This window comes from Teleopsis dalmanni, chromosome 2 (assembly GCF_002237135.1).
Source record: "Teleopsis dalmanni isolate 2A chromosome 2, ASM223713v2, whole genome shotgun sequence".
In the NCBI taxonomy this organism is placed as follows: Eukaryota; Metazoa; Arthropoda; class Insecta; order Diptera; family Diopsidae; genus Teleopsis; species Teleopsis dalmanni.
In genome coordinates this window covers 213,400,805-213,421,404 of record NC_051847.1, presented here as the reverse complement: position 1 = coordinate 213,421,404, position 20,600 = coordinate 213,400,805, and the positions used below count along the sequence as shown (strand labels likewise).

At 30.9% G+C, this 20,600-nt stretch overlaps 3 protein-coding genes across 3 annotated transcripts in view; 2 read left to right on the top strand and 1 right to left on the bottom strand.

The window, feature by feature from the left end:
- LOC119685464 (sex determination protein fruitless-like) overlaps nucleotides 1-20,600 on the top strand; it is a 421,971-nt gene that overhangs the window by 203,043 nt on the left and 198,328 nt on the right. The gene's annotated exons all lie outside the window — the stretch shown is intronic.
- LOC119685466 (telomerase-binding protein EST1A-like) lies at nucleotides 7-4,286 on the top strand. The gene is made up of 12 exons (XM_038099752.1): nucleotides 7-315; nucleotides 388-498; nucleotides 561-746; nucleotides 813-874; nucleotides 1,146-1,294; nucleotides 1,390-1,516; nucleotides 1,578-1,670; nucleotides 1,733-2,225; nucleotides 2,290-2,440; nucleotides 3,327-3,474; nucleotides 3,597-3,733; nucleotides 3,799-4,286. Exons 1-12 carry the CDS (start codon nucleotides 58-60, stop codon nucleotides 3,933-3,935), a joined length of 2,052 nt encoding a protein of 683 aa, XP_037955680.1. The 5' UTR covers nucleotides 7-57; the 3' UTR covers nucleotides 3,936-4,286.
- Nucleotides 5,913-20,600, bottom strand: part of LOC119682634 (serine-rich adhesin for platelets-like) — a 78,629-nt gene continuing 63,941 nt past the window's right edge. Inside the window, exons 5-6 of the mRNA XM_038096120.1 lie at nucleotides 17,006-20,172; nucleotides 5,913-7,693 (exon numbers count right to left, since the gene is read on the bottom strand). Of these exons, the coding sequence (XP_037952048.1) occupies nucleotides 6,495-7,693; nucleotides 17,006-20,172 (4,366 nt within the window). The 3' untranslated portion in view covers nucleotides 5,913-6,494. The remainder of the gene's footprint in view (nucleotides 7,694-17,005; nucleotides 20,173-20,600) is intronic.

The following is a 20,600-nucleotide window of genomic DNA, read 5'->3' as shown; positions in this document are numbered from 1 at the left end:
ATTCTCTGGTTAATTGATAATGGCTTAGTATTTTATAAAAATGTTTACAAAAAATTAATGGCAAAATATGTTTGTAATAAAAATGGTATCAATGGAACTAATGGGTTGCCACATTATGGTTTAAAGTATGAAAATATTGCCATAGTGACTTTGCAGAAGATTTTAATTTTCATGGGTGACTTAAGCCGTTATAGAACTAAGCAACTGCAATCAAATGATTTTAGTGAAGCTCATAAGTACTACTATGAAGCGTTTACATTAATACCTACTAATGGTGTACCGTTTAATAAACTAGGAGTCCTTTGTATTCAAACGGTAATATTAAAAATACTTCTGTTAGAATTTTTAACTATTATTACTCTTTTAAATATTTATTTCTGAAATTAGCGTAACAAATTTGATGCAATTTACTTTCAAATGCGTGGTCTCATGGCTATTAATTCCGTATATATTGCAAAGGAAAGGTTAACTATTATTTACGATGAAATTCGAAAGAAGGTAAAATTTATTACTTTATGTGTATTTAAAATTTTATTTGACCCTTTTTGTTTGTATTACAGTACGAAGAGACTGAGTTATCATCATCTCCAATACATCAGTATAAAGAAAATACTATGCCTACCAACCGTAAAGAGATCTGGGTATATCCAAATGGCGTACGGCGTCTCCATCGTGCAATAATAAGTAAAACCAGTAAAGTAACACTTAGTCAAGAAAATCGTCTTAATATTTTGTCAACGGAAGAGGTAATTTCAGCTAAATAATATTATATAATGGATGTGTTTATATATGTGTATATTTCATAATTTTAGTTACTACGTCGTTTTTTATCTACTTTTATCTACATTAATGGAAAATTCTATAATGGTGTTGAGTAAGTTTTTAATGATAAATCTGATAGAATGTTCTAGAATTTAGTTCAATATACTACATTTTATATAAAATAACTCTGCATTATGATCTATAACTTTATCAGCAGAGTTATTTATTTGCATGTAAGCTGATAAACGCTTACTGATTTATGGCTTAAAACATTTTAATTTGTTGCATGATTAAATCATAATATTTCATTAAATTATATATATTCAATATTTCGGCTGTTAACAAAATTTTTTATTTTACTCCTTTTACAAACTTGATTTCAGTATGGACTCCATAGAGGCGTTTGAACGAAAGCTTTTAGTTCAATTAAGTATCTTGCTTAAAAGGAGTCCTTTGGTTATTTCACGTTCAAAATTGTTAAAAGTGGTTGCCTTAAATATCTTCGTCATAGAACATAATAAAAATAAGAAAGGTAATATGAAAAGACTAAATAATCTGGGTAATTGAAATATATGAGAAATTTATTATAAATAATTGTTAATTTTTTATATTGTTTTTTTTTTACAGCAGCTGGACGTGAAATACGGTATCATGCATTTAATTTCGCAAATCAAATATTTGGTTCCATAGTTAATAGAGCTAATCAGTTGCTAATTGACTATATTGAGACTGGACAAGCTTTCGAAAAGAATAAGTAAGTCGCATAAGTCGCAATATAATAAGATTATATATCTAATAAAATTTTAATTGAACAGTTTTACGGATTTAAATACTTTGTTGCAATATATTAAAATCTATACTGATTGGATGTCACTTAATATTGATTTATGGGAACCAATACGCAATGAGTACGTGATTTATAATATTTATTTGTTTATTTGTTTTTATTAACTTGTATTCATTTACATAGGAATATTGTTATTGATTCATGGTTTGAGCTGGAATCACTTTTCAAAACTCTTTATCATTTACAAAAGCATGAGATGACAAAGCATGAAAATGTTGTTGTAGAAGAAGTTATATTGGATGAAAACAATTTTCTTGTTGGTTACATACCAATAGGTTCAAAACAAACTCAGTATTACAAAGTGAATGATACTCCCCAAGAAACACAATTTTATGCACGTATAATGATAATCTCACAATTCAGAAGTATTTTTGAAAAACATGACAATTTATTGAAATTACCCGAAGATTTAAGTTTCGATACGGAAGCTGATATAGATGATGCTGCAGAATTGGGTTTCAAAAGTTTATCTTCAGATGAAGACGATGCTACCGATAGTGACAATAATGAAAATGTTGGCATAAACATTTCTAAACAAACAGAGCATATGACGCGTTTAACAAAACTTGATACAAAAAAGAATGGTCATGTGCAGAATGGTTGTAAAAATTTGGATGTAAGTTACATTGTACTTATATTAATTCAATTGATTGGAAATTAATTAATTTCATTTTTTTTAGGAACTTTTAAATTTTGTCAATAAAACATATATTATAGAAGTGCGTCCAAAATTTTTACTATTAGACACCAACTGCTTTATTGACTGTCTGAAAGATTTCGTAACTCTTATTAGTAATCATAATCGTTTTATATTGATCGTACCATTAACTGGTAAGTAATCTGAACATCTCTATTAATATATAAAAAGTACAATGTATATAATATATATATTTAAGTATATATAATATAATATAAATATTTAATAAAGATAACTATATATCTAAGAATGGTGATTTGATACACCATTCGTTACTCTTAAGAAGGTAGAAACAGTCTTAGGTAACCTTGATTCAATTAGTTATAAAATGCAAGTAATATATTAAGTTCCGGGTATTAAAATTTTTATGTCCTATGATAAAAAAATATTTCGTATGAAAAAAGAATAAAGATAAGGAAATTTATTGCCTGACCATAAATTTGTGTACTTATGTACTCATATATGTATGTGTCAGGTATCGAACCCTGATAAATTTGAAACGAAGACTCGCATGTAAACACCTTGAGCCAACGTCACACCTTAATTATCTTGTTTAAATTCAACAGAATGCATTTTTATCCTCAGTGTATCAAAGTGTTCCGAGTATTGTATTGCTGTTGGTGTTGTTGTTGAAGAGATCTATGTAGCAGAAGATATGATGGGATTTACTTTCAACGAATATATAATTTGGATATAGATTACGTAAGGTTTCTGATTTTGTTGAGAAGATCTATGTAGCAGTAGGCATAAAAGGATTTTCTAACAACTAATAAGGGATAAAAGAAAGGAGATATGCAATAAAGAATGGATGAGGTGTGGGTGGGAATATACTCGTATTCGAAGATTTGGAGCAAGCTATTCGGCGTTCGAACTTTTTCGAAAGACTTGATACATAAAGAATGGAATGATCGAAGTTTAGAACATATTGAATAATGTTTGAAGCTCTATTATACACATGAATTTCTTATAATATTTAATTTAAATAATGATTTAATATAATAAATAATTTGCTTAAAATAGTTATAAAAGAACTCGATGGTTTATCCAAGGGTATTAAAAGGGAAATGGACAAAAACATAAAAAGAGATAGATTGCAACATTATGATGATGTGACAACGGCCGCCAAAAAGTCATTAGAGTTTTTAAAAGCACCGAAATGTAACGTTAAGTAAGTTAAATCAGATAATACTAACTTCAAAGTATATTTTTTTATATATATATAAATTATAACAGTTACTAATAAATAAAAAAATAAAAATCTAATAATAAAATCCTTTAAATTACTTTTAGATTTGTTACAACGAAGGGATCTTTTATACATTCCTCTTTGTTTGGTTTGGTTGAAGAAGAAAATATTTCTAACGATGATAAAATTTTGGCAAGTGCCCTTTCTTTATGTAAAAATATGAGTATTGAGAAGACTAAACGTAGGTTTTCGAATATTGTTATAAAAATCTTTTAAATTGTTATATTTAAATGTTTATTTATTTAGGTAATAATTCTTTAATTCGCACTGAACTGGTGGTTATTACAACGGATAGAAACTTACGTGTTAAAGCGCTTGCACGTAATTTGGCGGTAAGTGGTCTCAGTGAATTCTTGCTATGGATAAATGGATGCAGTACATAGGATTTAAGTTGGTTATAACGGGTTATTCAAGTATTAATGTAACGTATGACGAACATACACATTATCATCGTGTTATGCTGGTATAAATGCTATATTTCTGGCTGTTAGGACCAACTTACAAAACTAATACAATGGATCACGCAAAGTAGCTGTGGTACGGCTTACGAAGTCAAGTGAACCCATCCAAATAATAAATTTACGATCACAAATATTTGTGAACTCTTTTAGGAATTTTACTTATGCAAACGTGAGCATTTTTTATTAATAAATTTCATTAACTTTAAAATCATTTAAATCTTCAGTGGATTTGTTCATTAAGATAAAGATACGTAATAAAGTTTTTGTGTTATCACCGAAGTAAAGTTATTTTATTTATTATGGAAAATTTCGATTATCATTGCTTAAGCTAAAAACTCTCATAAGAGTAGTTCTGACAAATAAGGATTCATTGTTCTGACTCGTTAAAAATCTTTATAAGTATTAAAAGATGAGAATCTTTTAAACTTTTTATCTGTTTAAACTTAAGTGAACCATAATAAATAAATAATTAAAATAAATAAATAATTATTTTTATTTTTATATTATTATTTTATGTTTTAGATAAAATTCTAAACATCAATAGAAAGTATTTGAATTAAACATTGGTAAGAACTATTATAAAATAAAACAAAGAGATCTTCAAGATCTCAATCAGCGATGTCACATTTGTTTTTGTAGTGCTCTTTTCTATACGATTTAACAAAATTGCTTTTTTTGTTGTAGTTGTAGTTGTTATTGTAATACGAAGAGATCCTTATAGCAAGAACTATGAAAGGAATTACAAAATATGAACATGAGGGTAAGAATATAGATTATATAGAGTACAGTAAGAGAGATAAAAGAGATAAAATAGAGATAAAAGCTGAATAATGAACTATCCTGGTCCAAAGCAGAGGAGCTTAAATATGTAGGTAAGAGCTTAAGATCAATACGGTTTAAATTAGTTTGTAATGGGATATAACTACAGGTAAGCGTTATCATGGGGGTAGAGTTGCAGTTGGAGTATACATTGGGAATTGATATATTGGCATTACCCTAACTTCCTTCTGAGAACTTAGTTGCTGTGAAACCGTGGTCGCGATGACGGTTATGCATCTGCATCGAAGGCTGTTAGTTCACGGTTATATTCGACCTCAATAATATTGGCTTTATTTCAATCGGCGTTGTTGTATTCATGGTATGAAGAAAGCGATTGACGGATACTTAGTGGAGAAAAAGATTAACTGATCATGTTGCCATAGGAGTATATATCTGCATGGCACGCAAGTAGATAATGCTCGGACAATAATTAATTGCGTTCCTTCGCTGAAGTGGTTTATATTTTGCATGAAAATGGTGAACACGCGATATGACAACTGATTGAAATCCCTAGGGCTGCATTTTCACAAGTTTGGATATGGTTTGGATATGTAATAGAACACCTGATTGCTTTGTGTGTGGCCAGCAGGTTTATTAGTCATTTTAAATGGGTCACAATTTTCATGCATGATACTTGCATTCTTCCAAGTTTGTAGCATTGAATGGTAATTATTTTGAATAATTATATAAATAAACTTGTCATACTGTACCTGAACTATATCATTTATAGTCATACTATCCATTTGCATAGAAGTTATTTCCAATAGTACTATACTTACACTGACAAAAATCTTTAATTAAAAAACGTTGCATTATTCGTTTTAGCGTATTATTTCGTTAATTGCTTTATTGTATGTTTGTTTTGCTTTTAAATAAATGATTTTAAATTAAAGTTAAAATTTTAATAAATAAACTTAATTAGAAAAAATTGCAAATTAATTTTATACTAAAAATACAAATAATAATTTAGCGTCATTAGAAAGTATAGATTACTTAAACGAAGGCAGAAGACATACACGTACATACATACATATGTTTATATACAAATATACATGTATAATAATAGCATAAGAATTAATTTTAAAACTATAATTTTATTAAAATATAATATTGTATATATAGAGTTTCCAATAAAATTAAAATGAATCGAAAGGCAAATTAGTTCCAGTGTTTAGGAATACTAAGTTTACAGTCAGAGCTTCGCTTAAAATGAAATAGAAAGAAAAATATACTTCTTCCGATTTTAATCTATATAATTTTTGAAATGATTTACTACGTGTAACTCCGCGGGTCTGACATTTATCAACTACAATACTTTTTTCTTTATATTATTCCGATATATACCATAGTACTAAAAATGTTTAACAAATTATGAACAAATCCTAAAAGGCGCAATAATTGCATAAATATGTATAAGTGGGTATGTAAGTATGCATTTGTATATGTAAATATCTATGTATATAATATGTATTAGCAGCTTAAATGTACTCTTCGAAAATCAGAAATACAATAAAATTTCTCCATAGCTTTATGTTTTGCTTAATTTCCTTATATAAAAAGTAGAATTGCGCTTGTTACTAAATTTTGTTGGGGTTTTCGGTAAGAACCCGCAGGGATCCATTGGCAATAAAGAATTGAAAATTGGCCAACTGGATTGAACATTTAAAGTGCAGTTTCCAATGCTGGCATAGAAGCACTCATATTGTTTACGGGTCCATTTTTACTCGCTGTCGGCTCCACATCAATGTGACTGCTCGCGTTAAATTTGGCTACAGCTGCACCTACGGGGCCGCTGACATATTTATTGGCACTTACTGCATTTTTACCGAAATTATGCTTCATTTCACCACGCATGAAATTATTTTCTTCTGTTTGTAAAAAAAAATTACGTTTAAGATCGAACCGTTCTTGCGCGGAGATCTCACGTTGTTCGGTAGCATCACCTACTTCAGAGCTTGTTCTCGAGCTATTCGAACCGCTTGTATTCGAGTGATCTTCCTCACTGTTCGCCTCTGGTATGGTTGTCGACATTATATCGGTACGTGGCACATTATTTGCGCGCCAAGTGGCAGCCGGAGAGCTTTTCAATTTTGGTGCAAAAGATTTAGAAGGCGAACCGAATTGCCCTTGTCGCAGCATACGTCTGTTGGCGAATGTTTTCGGCGAACCACTGAGATCAAGTAATTTCATACTTGAATTAACTGACTGCACTGCTGAATTGGTATTGTTATTGGTATTTGGCGCTGTAGTGCTATTACCGTTTGTCTTCTTCAACAGTTCTACTGCGGAGACTTTCTTTTGTATTGGACTAGTTTTCGTTGATTTTGCCAATAATAATTTTTTAAAGTCCATTAGACTTGTTTTGCTTTGACCTATGCGATCAGCACAAGTATTCAGACGCTCCGGAGAATTGTCATCCCAGTTAGCAATGCGCGATGTTGGCTGTTTGGCGGGTATATCATCCGCTGGCAGTTCGCTGTCCACTATTTTAGTGGGCGTGGATGTTAAGAAATTGCTGCGATTACGTGGCACAATCGGTGATATATGGCTGTTAGACGCTGTTGCATTTCCGGCAGCTGCAGCACGTGCTACTCGATCTGCACGTCGTATAGGCGTGGCATACAAATCATCACGACTTGTTGCGCTCATCGTTTGATTCTTCGTTTGCCGTCGATTCTGCAATGTCCAGTAAATGGGCGTATTGCGTTGAAACGGTGTGTTGGCAGTGACAGTGGCATCTGTCTCTGAAGTTATATCCGCTTGTTGTTGTGTCAACTGCGGTGCCTGTTGAGATGGCAGTGTTGGTTTTTCCTGATGCTGGGTCTGCATACCATTGGTCGCCTTATAAAAATGTTGATAACCTATGAGAAAAAAATTATTTAAAAAATTAATTAGAATTTGTTACTAATATAGTGAATTATGGATAAATTTTTTAAGTAAAGTACTTATGTTTAAAGTTTGAAGGTATGAAAATGTTAGTAAATTCAAAGCAGGCAAGTACTACAAAATGCGGGTTATAGTTCAGAAACAGAAAGCGGTGCAAGAGGTAATACGGATACACATTAATGAAAGCCAAAAACAAGCAATAGAGCAACAGTTGCAAAAATTAAAAAAAAATATTTCTCTACTTACCTGTCGTTGCATGTGCGTAAGTGCAGACTATATTTACATACATATTTATGCATAACTATGCTTTGGGCTATGTACATATATATATATCATATACATATTTATATCACAAGATGTTAAGTATTTATATATACATTTATGTATGTACAAACATAATTACAAGTAACTGTGTCATGTGCATGTACATTGTCGATGTGGCTGGAACACCAATGACCCCCATAGTAATTATGTACAATATTCAATGCGATGGTGGATGAATGGAACTATGTGAATCTTAAAAACGAACCTTTTGCCTAGTAGGTCATTTTAAAAAATAACTAAATAAACCGGATTAAAAATTGATTTTCTATTCTCTTACATTTTCAATTTGATATATCATATACATATACCGAAACTAATGTGAATGTCATACCTATATCAAAGACAGCTGATACAAGATTTTTATGAAGTAAGTGCTGGTGATGGAAAAGTCGGGTCAAGAACAACTTGACGTTAATCGCTATTACCGAGCTGTCTAGCGAAAGCTAATGGTGGAAGAGTCAGGTAAAGAACAATCTGACATTAATCGTTACCACCGAGCTGTCTAGCGGAAACAACTGAAGTCTATTGTGAACGCTACACGTTTAAAAAGCTCAATTAAGTAATATATTTTTAACTGAGAAAAATTAGAGATGCGAATAAATGGAATGCGAATAAACTAATATACATATATTTCAACTATTTGTAAGTTATTTCAGTGAAAAGTGTAGTGCTATCACACATTGCACCTATAACTATATAAACATTATTATGTATTACTAACAATAAAAAATAAGTAACAAGAATGACGACTTCTCCACTTACAAGTCTTGTACCAATATAAATACATCACAGGATTATAAAAAGTTACTTAAAAGCGTAAGCCTCTTCAGGCGTTTACAGGAACCATATAAGGGAGAGGTTTTGAAAACTACTTCAACATTTAAAAGCTCTACAGTGCGCACTGCGTACTTTGGGGTGTGTCTGTGGTAGATATCAAAACTCACGCAGGTAGAGTAGCATAGAGATTTCAGGATGCTGTCGCTACTTACTTAAAGAGAAGCCATGCCTATATGCATGGTACCGACGGAACTGGTTTCAATTGGGTGTTGATGAGTGTATGACAGTAATCCGAATGTTAAGTTAACCGTGGTAACAAGCCATCCTAGCAGGTGACCGTTTAATGTTTATGTTTATTAGTCAGTAAAAATGTCTTCTGGGTAATATATCGACATACTAAAATACTCATTACACTAACGTTATTGTACTCAAAACGTGTAAGAACCATTATGTTTTAAGTTTATAGGTGTCGGTAACTATAGCTAATTCTGCTTTTAAAATATTTGCAAATCGGGTAAACACTTGGAATGAATATGTTATAATAGATTATAATAGACAACTACATATATATGTTGTATATATTCCACAAGTTCTATTTATTATTTTATTCTTAGAATGGAAAGCCATATTCAGTGATTGAATGTTTTACATGTATATTACATGTAATGTAATGGTTTGCATGTAAAAACATACAACTGTTACCTTTAACTGGTTGTCATCTGCGCGGGGTATAAGAATTTATTTATATATGTGGTTTGACCATTTTCCATTCGAGAATAATATGTATAATATATATATAGTGTATGGTATATAAGACCTATTATGCTATCCCTTAAGATATGGTTTTCATATTTAAATACACTCGTGTGAGTTCAAACGATTTACGATTAATGTGACTTGGATTATAGTAACCTTAGTACCTGTATAATATGATGTATGGATTAATTTTCCTAAAAGATCGTGTGATTTGTTGTGAATATTGTGATTGTGTGTATTGAACCAGTTCTGATGTAATTTATAAAATATATGTTTTATAATGAAAATCCCCAAATTTATAAATATATGTGTCATTTATGAACGAAGTGCAAACTTAACAATAAAAATTTTAATGATGATGAAGTGCTTTTAGAACATTTTTTATGCTTTTATTATTTACTTTGTTTTTTATTAAGTACAAACAATTGATATTAAAATTAATTAAGTTAAAAAAGTATTAGTAATACTTTCACAAAATGCTTAGTGATATAGAACGGAATGTAGCGTTTTATATAATAAAATAAGTGATCATATACAATATAACAAATAACACAAAAGAACAGCGCTAAAATATAAGTTAAAGAACAAAAGCAGACACTAATTTTTCAAAAAAATAAAAAAAAAACTACTAAAAAGTTGTTAGTAATAACAGTACTAAAAAGAAGTACTTAAATATTTTAACTCCAAAAAAAAAAAACTACTACTACAACATTTTACACAAACAATGAAGTAATAGAAGTATTCTGCACAATTTTTTTTTTAATTTTTAAAACTATATTTAATTTAATTTAAGAATTTTATGAGCTTAATAAAATTTAAAAAAAATTAATGTCTGCTTAAACATTATTTATTTTATATATATAGAAAAATTTAAAATTATTTTACAATTATATTCATTAAAATTATTTTATAAACAATTTTTTTTACATATTAAAAATTTTATTTTTTATTTATGAATTAAAAAAATAATTAAAAAGTTTAGATATTAATTAAATTAATTATTTTTATAAAAATTTATTTAGTTTATAAACAAAATCGGTGCAAAAAACTTTGACATGTACATATATATATGTGTGTGTGTAATTGTATGCTAGTATGCGTGTGTTTTCTGAGTGACAAGTGTAATAATATAATATACATATATAAAATTATTTTATAATAATTTACAATTTATATTTACTACAAAATATATAAATTAAATAAAATTATTTTATTTTATTTTTAATACATAAATAAATACTCGTATTTATAATATTTTTGCAGATCGTAAAAAACAAAATGAATGCAAAGAATTAGAAAATGATATATCCTCTAAGTATAATAATTGCCAATAGAGTTATGGTTTTACACATAACAGTTCTAAAGAACGTAAAAAAGTTCTACAAGTTCCAAACTCTAGTTACAACTAGAAAAAGTAGAGGCCTAGCTTGATGATGGAAAAATTAGTTGAAGTGATAAAAAAAATGAATAAGGTGTTATTTACGAATTTGGTGTATTATGGAACCTTGGATATTTGGGTTGATTCCTTAAAAAGTGTCGAGATGTGCTTGTGGTTGATACCTAACATATAGCTATGCAATTAGAGTAGTAATTCAAAGGAGTGTGGTGACCCACACAAAAACAGATTTCAAGTTCCACTTACTTAGGGAGTAAGTATACCAGCAGAGTGCCTTAGCAAGTTCGTCAGTCCTGCAGTTGTCTGACATATATCTGTGTTCAATTACCCATATGAACTGGACACTGACACGCCTAGCTAGCACGTTAAGAGAAGCCTGGTATTCTCGAATTATTAGGGATGTGGCTGTAGCGCCTACCAGAAATATTTTTTATTTTAAATACAAAACAATACTGGTGTTACTGAAATCATACAAAAATAGGTTTGACTGCAAATATGTGATATATTAGAACTAATTCTATTTTATTTTTAATCTGCAAAAATATTTAAATTTTTTTTTTTAATTCTAAATAACAAATACGAAACTTTGAATTGTAAATTATTATATTTAAATAGTTTAAAATATAAAAATAAGATTAGACACACAATGCGATTAGTCACAAAAACAATTGAACACTTAATAATATTTATAAAAATTAGTTAATTATAATTTAAAGGATAATGGCAGGAAACACATTTACATTAGGCAAAAATGTTATAAAAAGCGTAGTTTATAAATGTGATAAAAATTAAAAAAAAATTAGAACATTTTAAAAAATTATATACACATTAAAAATTGTTTACATTTAAATTACATACATATGTTTTATATTAAGAAAAAAATAAAGTGTATTATTTTTTACATTTATTATTTTAGATTTAATATTTTCAAAATAATTTTTTCTTGTTTTTCAAAATTAGTTTCATATTTTTTTAGTATTTTTTTATTAAGAAGTTAAAATAATATATTTAAAAAAAATTTTTTTTTGTTTTAGTTATTTTTTTAATGATTTATTATTACTTTTTTATTATTAAATTTTTTTTATTACAAATTAAAATTTTTGAAATTGTTTATTCAATTTATTAAATTCTTATATTTTATTTATAATATATAACTTATTATATTTTTTTCAATATTATTTTTTTTATACAAATCAAAATTTTTAAATTTTCATTTATTTATTAAATTATTTATAAATATTAAATATGACTTTTAATTACAAATAAAAATTTTTAAATTTTTATTAAATTATTTTTTAACTACTTATTTATATTTTTTCAATATTATATATTATTTTTTTATTTATTAAAATTAAACTTTTTATTAAATTTATTAAATTAAAATTAAAATTTTTAAATTTGCATTTAATTATTAAATTATTTATAAATATTTAGTTCAATATTATATATAATCTTTTTTATTACAAATTAAAATTTTTATATTTTATTAAATTATATTTTAACTATTTTTTATATTTTTCAATATTAATATAATTTTTTTATTTATTAAAATTAAATTTATTAAATTAAAATTTTTAAATTTTTATTTAATTATTAAATTATTTATAAATACTTAGTTCAATATTATATATAATTTTTTTTATTACAAATTAAAATTTTTATATTTTATTCAATTATTTTTTTAACTATTTATTAATATTTTTTTTAAAATTATATATATTTTTTTTATTTATTTTTAATAATTAATATTATTTTTCGTTTTTTATTTTTGAGTATTTTTTTCGTGTACAGCAAAAAAAATTCAGTGAAAAGTGGCACAAATGAAAAATATCAATATTTTAATTCTCTTAATATTTTTTTAAAAGTTCAATTATTGACATTAAATAAAAACAATTTCTATGCATTAAAAATAGTTTTTTTTCTACATCGATTCAATGTTCATGCCGTAGCTCAGCTTTCAATTGAACTTTGCTCAAAGCAAAGCGAAGCAAAGCAATTGACACTGCAAAGTATTTATTTGCTTAAATGCATAATTTAAATTTCAAAAACTTACGCAATTAACCCTTTCACGGCTTAAAACTTAAATGTCACATGCAAGACATGCCAAGCGCAAGACGCAAGTGCATAAATTAAAGAAAAACTTCAGAAGAAAAAAAAGTAAAAAAAAAATTACATTACAAAATATTTGCATTGCAAAGAAAAATTAGTAAACAAGGAAAAAGATCAGTGACAGCATTTTGCTTTTAACCATAAAATAATAAGTCAACAAATTAAACACGTTTGCAACTTTTTTCCCTTTTTTCTTCTTTCTCTATTGTTGTTGTTGTAATTCTTTCAGTTGTTTTTTTGCATTTTGTTGATTTTTGTTAAATAAGCCAAGTCTCTAACCAACGAGGCAACTAAACTAACGATAATAAAAACAACAACAACAGCAACAGCAACAAAGCGTTTGTTTTTACTAAGCTAACCAAGCAGCATTTTCATACTTAATAAGCAAGTCAGACGCAGCCACAGAGCTCTTCACTTGATATGCATCAGCAGCGACGCACGCATCAATGCAGCAAAGCAATAACAACACGAATAGCAAAACCAACAACAACCACAACAACAACAGGAGTAGCTGTAAAGCGAAGCATGAGACGAAATAGTGCTCCAAGCATTGGTTGGGTGTGAAAAAGTGACTGAAAGCAGCAAAAATTCATTTGACATTTTTTTTTCTTTTGGCAATACTGCAAAAGCACTAAGTGGAAGGAAGTGTAAGTGGGAGTGGCAGTGGGCGATGTAGTTGTGCTTAAGTAGCAGTTTTATAATTTTCCTTTTAGTTCTTTTATGTTAGCTGAAAAGCTGCTTAAGCTTCCGCATACATTACGTTATCAAAAAGCAAAAAGGGTGAAGAGATTTTTTTTTCTTTCAATTTTATATGGTAAATGTTACCAGTCAGTCGAGCCGAAAGGTCAAGTTTAGACATACACTTCAGCAAATCTATGAAGGATAAGCATCTCCTGCTTGAGATGTTGCAAATGATTATGCTTTATGCTCGAAATTTTTATGGCCTGACAGAAGGATGTAGAATAAAAAATTTATTAAAAGGTATAAAATGTATAAAAAGAAAATGAGGTAATTTTAATTGCTAAGAAAAACAATTAATGATTGAAAATCATTGGGAACTATTGAAAAGGTCTTTTATATTTTACTTTCCAATAGAAAATATAAATCAAGCTAATTTGTTTTGAGCTGTGATGACAGGTATTTGTTTCTATTTTTATTAAGAATAATCATAATCTAAAATAAAAAAAAAAATTTCCTTATATTTTATATATTATTATAATATAATATATTAATTTATTTAGCTTTATATTTTCAGATACACATATGATCGACCGAAAAAGCAAGTTGGGCATATTCATTAATATTATAGCTTCCAATATCGTTCAAACTGTTAATAGCATCGAGCATTTTGATATTCGAGTAAATGTTGTGAGCATTTGGTTCAAGCACAAATCGGTAAAGCAACAGTTGCTCAAGCACAAGTCGATTAAGAACGAACCGATCAACTGTTCAAGCACGGGCCGATCAAGCACAAAAGCTCAAATACGAGCCGCTTAAAAATATTCGAGCATAATATCATACATTTTGTGTTCAATCATTAGCTGTCATTCGTATTTTCGTAAGACCATCAGAGTAGATAAGCGGTTGGAACCCCTTAAATAAGCATGTGTTACTTTACAGCACTAATCAATACTAAACATAAACAGTAGAATTAATCGAATAGTTGGATATATTACGATTTTAATTTCACCTTAACAAAAAAAAAGAAAACCTATATAACATTATAAGAAAGTGGATAAGATTTTTAGATACTAGACTAAATCTAGGTAGTGTTCCAGTCAATTGCAGTTTGTTTTCTTTAATATACAAAGTGGTGAAAAAAACTGAAGAATTGATGATACACAAGGTCATAATCACTGGATTAAAAAATATAGGACAAAATTCACAGTAAATTAAGGAAAGTAAAGTATCAATCAATGGATTAATAAATGTACGAGAAAATTTATAATATCTGCGAAGAAGTATAACATATAACCTGATTATACTATAAGATGCAATAAAAACACAATAAAGAAAGCTCTCTTCTTTAAATGTTGAAATATTACTGTTGGAAAAAAGTACAATTAAAAAAAAATTTCTCTGTAAGTCTTCCCATAAAATATTTTGAATGTAAGAATCTTATGTGAGGATCTGGAAATTAAAAACTAAAAAAAGTTTACATATTAACCTAAATATGTAAAATCTATAATAAAATAATATTAATAATATATTAAAATAATAACATTTTAAAATATAAAATATTTAAAAAAATATTTAAAATATAATATTTATTTCTTTATAAAAAACTAAAACCTATATTTTATGTTATATTTTTGAAGGATTTAAGTTTTGGGGCTCTCAAGTTACCAAATTTCGGTAACTTCGAATTTCTGTAATATTTTTTGACGCCTGGCACCGTTATCCTCATTGGGCAAAATTATTTTAAATGGTTTTAATAGCACATTTTCAACAAAGGACTTATGATATTTATGTCCAATAGCATTACTAGATTGTGGGGTTAATTCTAGGTCTGAATCACTATCGGAATCATCAGCATTTATTTTATCGGTTTTATTTAGCGTACTGGATGTACTGTCAGTACTAGCATCAACAGTACCATTTAATAGGGTAGGAGAATCATCAAAATTCTCAAGTGACTTATTACGCAAATATGAGGAATCCATTGACATGGAAGTGGTTGACAAAGAGAATTCATCAACCAAACGTTCGAAAGATTTTGCAATCATGCGTTGATTTGTGGATTTGGGTGTACTAGCATCTATAATGCTACTAGTAATGGTAGTACTGTTGCTGCTGTTGGCGTTGTTATTGTTGTTACCATTGCTGGTATTGGTATGGTTGTGTGTATTAATTAAATTTTTCACTTTCAACGAAGTGGAAACGTGTGGCAAGGTCTTGGAATTGAAAGTGCTATTAATTGGCAATAAAGTCGTATTGCCACCAGCAGCATCTCTGGAATCAGCGTATATCAAACAGTTTTCTTTGTTCATTTCTAATTTTAAGTCGTCATTTGCTAGCCTATAACTGTTATTGCGTTTCAAGGGACGACTAGTTTTGGGGGCTGATGTAACAACATGCATATCTGAGTTTGACAGTGGGGATGTTGTTATTGCAGTGCATATACTGTTTGTTGCCGTACCGACAATTGGGTCAACAGTTGTGCAAATCGATTTTTCTACATTGCAACAAGAACAACTACAGTTCGCATTGCTTCCACTTTCTCCATGGCTACCGACACAGCCTTTACGAGCGGAGTTATCGCTTTCAGCAAGCGGTGCATATGCACTCGGGGCAGCATCTGCTAAAGCCATTGTTTTTGCTTGTGCCGACACATTTATTCGTCCCCTCGGCGGTAAAGGTGGAGGAGGTGGGGACTGTAATTTGAAATTGACAGCGGAATGGGGTTGACGTATGGGTAGTGGGGATGCTGTTGCTGCTGTTGTTGTTGTTGTTGTTGCTGATTCATGATTTTCAACCCTTGTCGATTTTAAGTTTTGGTGTGCATTTTGACTTGAAATTTTTTCTTTTATTCCTACCACCGTCATCGCCATCGCCGTCGTCTCTTCGCTTCCTTGCTGTACACTATAAGTAACTCTCACTGATTTTTTTTGTGTTCTAATTGGAGTTGGGGGGGTGGTGGGTCTCGAAGTGGATTTGAAATTTTTAATTAAGTTACCATTAAAGTTTGTATGTAATATATTATTATTATTGTTTTTATTATTATTATTATTATTATTATTATTATTGTTAATATTTAAATTATTATTGGTATGTGTTGTTGTAGTGTCATTTTCTGTTTTTGTTTCAATTATTTTGTGTATATCAAAAGTGTTATTTACATTCAAATTAGGATCGTTATTAGCATTAAAATTTATATTAGCGTCATAATTTCTAATTTTTAACAAATCTACCAAATATTGCTTACCTTCTTCTTTCGCCGTCGAAGAGGATGTTGATGATGAAGCAGTGGATGCAGTTGAGCCACTTGTGTTCGTCGATGTTGATATGGTGGAACCAGTCGAGGAGGTGGATTTGGTTGATGGTGAGGGCATCATTGTGGATTGGAAAAAGGGATTTGTGTGATTAGCTAATAGATTTTTGTTTTCTTGATAGGAATTGTAGGAAAGAGGTTCGTGTTGTTGTTGTGGTTGTTGGTCCATATATGTTGTAATAGGCATGTTGAATGATTGTTGCTGTTGTTGTTGCTGTTGCTGTAGACGTTGGGTTTGTTGTGACAATGGCGATGTTGATACTATCGGACGCACATTGGCCACTTTTCTGTTGGCAGCGATGCCACCATTCAAGAAAAGTAATTTAGCTGCACTTGTGGCTGCGCTTCTTGGCACTATGCAATTCGCACTTTCACTATTACCGATTTGTTGCTGTTGTTGTTGCGATTTCGTTGCCGTTATACTTTCTACTGCGTTTTCGTTAAGCGCACTTTCAGTTTCTTTTACATACGGACCAGGTGCGAATGTTGTGTGCGCGCCTTTGCGTCGTTTCAAACTGTCGGAATCGTAAATAATTTTTCCTTGTGCATTTACCCGTACACGCGCTCCCTTATGCTGTGCCAAGGGTGAACTGTGCGATGACTTTTCTGTAAGCTCGCTAATTTCCGCATACATCGGGACCACATTTGTGCTTTCGCTTTGTTTTCGTTGCCATTGTTGCTGCTGCTGCTGTTGCAGTTGTTGTTGTTGTTGTTTGGATTCTGCGCAGTCGATGAATTTCATATTGGAAGTGTGGGTTTCATTGTTAGTGCCATAAGTTGCACTCAGTGCCGCCGCCGTTGCTGCACTGTCACTATTAATTTTACGCAAATGATACGGCAGCTCATTCAATGAAACGTATTCTGTCTCTCGTTTTGGCGTGTCGGGTTCGTTACCCTTCGTGACGACACTGTTAGTGCTGTCGGCGCTGTTTTTGCGCCTATATATGTCATTGGAATAGTAAATTCCAAGACTGCTTGTGCCCACTGACTTCGGTGCTTGCAACTGATTGCGACGATTGTTATTGCTTATATCTGCTATGGTAACATACTCACCGGCTGTGTCGTACAATTCATCATCGTCCACTACAGCGTGGGCTGAGCTTGACGAGCTTTTGCTAGGCGAACGCTTTATGTTTGGCAATACAACTTTCAGCTTTTCAAGCATATTATTGAAACCATAGTTGGAACTACGTTTGAGTACATTTAAGTTGTAATCCTTGTTGGCAACGCCAGTGGGTGTTAGTTGTGGTGTTTTGTCAGCTTGCAGCTCATCAACTGTAGAGTATTCAGCTTCGTTAATTTTTAATTCTAGTAAAGCTTCAGCTTTTACTGCAGCTTTCTCACAGGGAGAGCTTTCGTTTGTTAAAGTTTTATTTGGATCGAAACCATTGTCCTTAGCTTGGTTCTCATCATCACTAGTGGTTGGCGTTATGACACACATAGATGGTATACGCTTGGCGTTTATAGCAGTCTTTTGTTTAATGCGTTCAATACGTTCCACACCCTCTAAATCCGAGCTTTCGGAACATTCTATTTCTGAAATTATAGCTGCCGGCAGTGGCTGTGCAGTGCGTTTTCGTATGCGCTGCTCAAAGTTGAATTCATCATCTTGAGATTCTGGTGTTTCAGTGGACTTATCGGTGACGTCGGAACCATCAATCGGTGATATTTTAAGATTGGCATTAACATTACGTTTGATGGTACCAGTACGTTCTAAAGTGCTACCAATTGTGCTACTGGAGTAGCTGCGCTCTAATGTGCTGGTACTAGCGCTGTTGCTGTGATTGCTCTTATTTAACTTACCCAAAGAACTTATGCGTTCAGGCACATCTGGTCCAAGTCCATTTAAACTACTCTGCTCACCATTCATCATAAGTGTGGTGCAAACGGTGCCAGCAGAGCTTGTTGTCGTCGAAGTGGAACCTCTGCCAAAGAGCTCATATTCATTTTCTGCACTAAGTACCGTTTGATTGGCTTGACTACCGAAAGAATAATTGTTTGTATGTAAATTGTGACCACTTTGTATAGGTGTAATTAGTGTTTCTTCTTCTTTTAGCGTACGTAAACCGCTATCCATATGAAAAGATGTATAATAACCTTCTGTGTCGCAGGAATATGCAGAACTTGTCTCATCATCCAAATGATTAGGATACGTACCATCTGTTACCTGTAAGTCTGGTGTTGCTGTGCCCTCACTTGTTACACTACTCGAAGCAGATGTATTTAGAAAACGGCGCCGACTCAACATAGATGATGGCGGTCCACTACCCGGATGAAAACTAGAGACATTCAGTGAAGTATTTGAAGCGCTGGATTTTGGTTGTATTGTTATTTCGCTGCCGATTGAAGCACGTCCCGATTCCGAACTAGCACTCCAATTGCCACTCGAAGAATGCGGCTGTTCATCTTTACCGCATAAACCATTCGCTGTGATACCATTGCGACGTTGACGATTCAACGATGACGTATCGCGCAACTTGACATTGCCACAGGTGGCCAAATGTAACTTACCCCTGAGATGTCCACTGCTGCTAACGCTCATGCTCTTCTCAGACGACGAATATGAGGGTTTTCGTTCGTGCGAAAACCGACCTTCGTTCTTTTGGCTTATCAATTCGTGCACCACACATTCATCATCGATATTGCCACTATCTGCAGTATGCGAAGAGGTTTTGTATGATGAACCACTGCTGCCACTACCGCTGCTATTGTTGCAATTCGTTTTCAGTTCCGCCTTTTCATTGGCGGCACTACTTTGTGTAATGGAATTGCCATTGTCTGGCCCATTGCTGCTATTGTTGCTGGCATTCAGTGTCAACGTTGCACTCTCGTTACGTTGCATAAATTTAAACCGATTACGGCCCCATTGCTTCAATGAATTAAGACGTGTCAATGTGCTCTTCCCTTTGTCATATGGCAAGGCAACAGATTCTTTTTTTAAGATATCGCTCGATTTGCTGCGTCCAAATTTCTTGGATTTTTCACTACGTCTGCTGTTGGCATCTTCATCAATGACGGCTGCGGCGGCTGCAGTACCAGTGGCGGCGACAATGCCGGCATTTGTGGTGTTCTTAAGTTCACCGCTGGTTGCAGTTGCATCGCTAGATTGGAATAATTTTTATGTTTTTAATCGAATGCATGGTTTGTATGTTTGTATGTATGTAAAAATGTTGGTATGTATGTGTGTGTTTGTTGTTGTTGTGTGTGTGTGTGAAAAAAGAAAAGAAAATAAATTGTTTGATTTTTGTTAGCATTTTTAATTAATTTTAAATCAGTTTAAAATAAATGAAAAAAAATGATAAATGAATTTAATGAATGATGTCTAGTTTAGTTTGGTTTTTGGGCTGATAAAGATTTCAGTAGCTCCGAATGTAGCTGTCCAAAGTTTTCAACTATAAAGTAAGAGCCCACAAATTATTGTGATTTTAATATTTTTTCATATATTTTATTGTTTTATTTTGGTTTGAGTGCTATTTGTTTATTGTTCATTATTAATACCACTTAAGTTGCATACTTAACTGGAAATTTG

Coding starts and splice junctions, on each gene's coding strand:
- LOC119685466 (XM_038099752.1), top strand. CDS start 58: ATGGCAAAATATGTTTGTAATAAAAATGGTATCAATGGAACTAATGGG. Junction 747..812: donor ATATTTTGTCAACGGAAGAG/GTAATTTCAGCT, acceptor TCATAATTTTAG/TTACTACGTCGTTTTTTATC. Junction 2,226..2,289: donor ATGGTTGTAAAAATTTGGAT/GTAAGTTACATT, acceptor CATTTTTTTTAG/GAACTTTTAAATTTTGTCAA.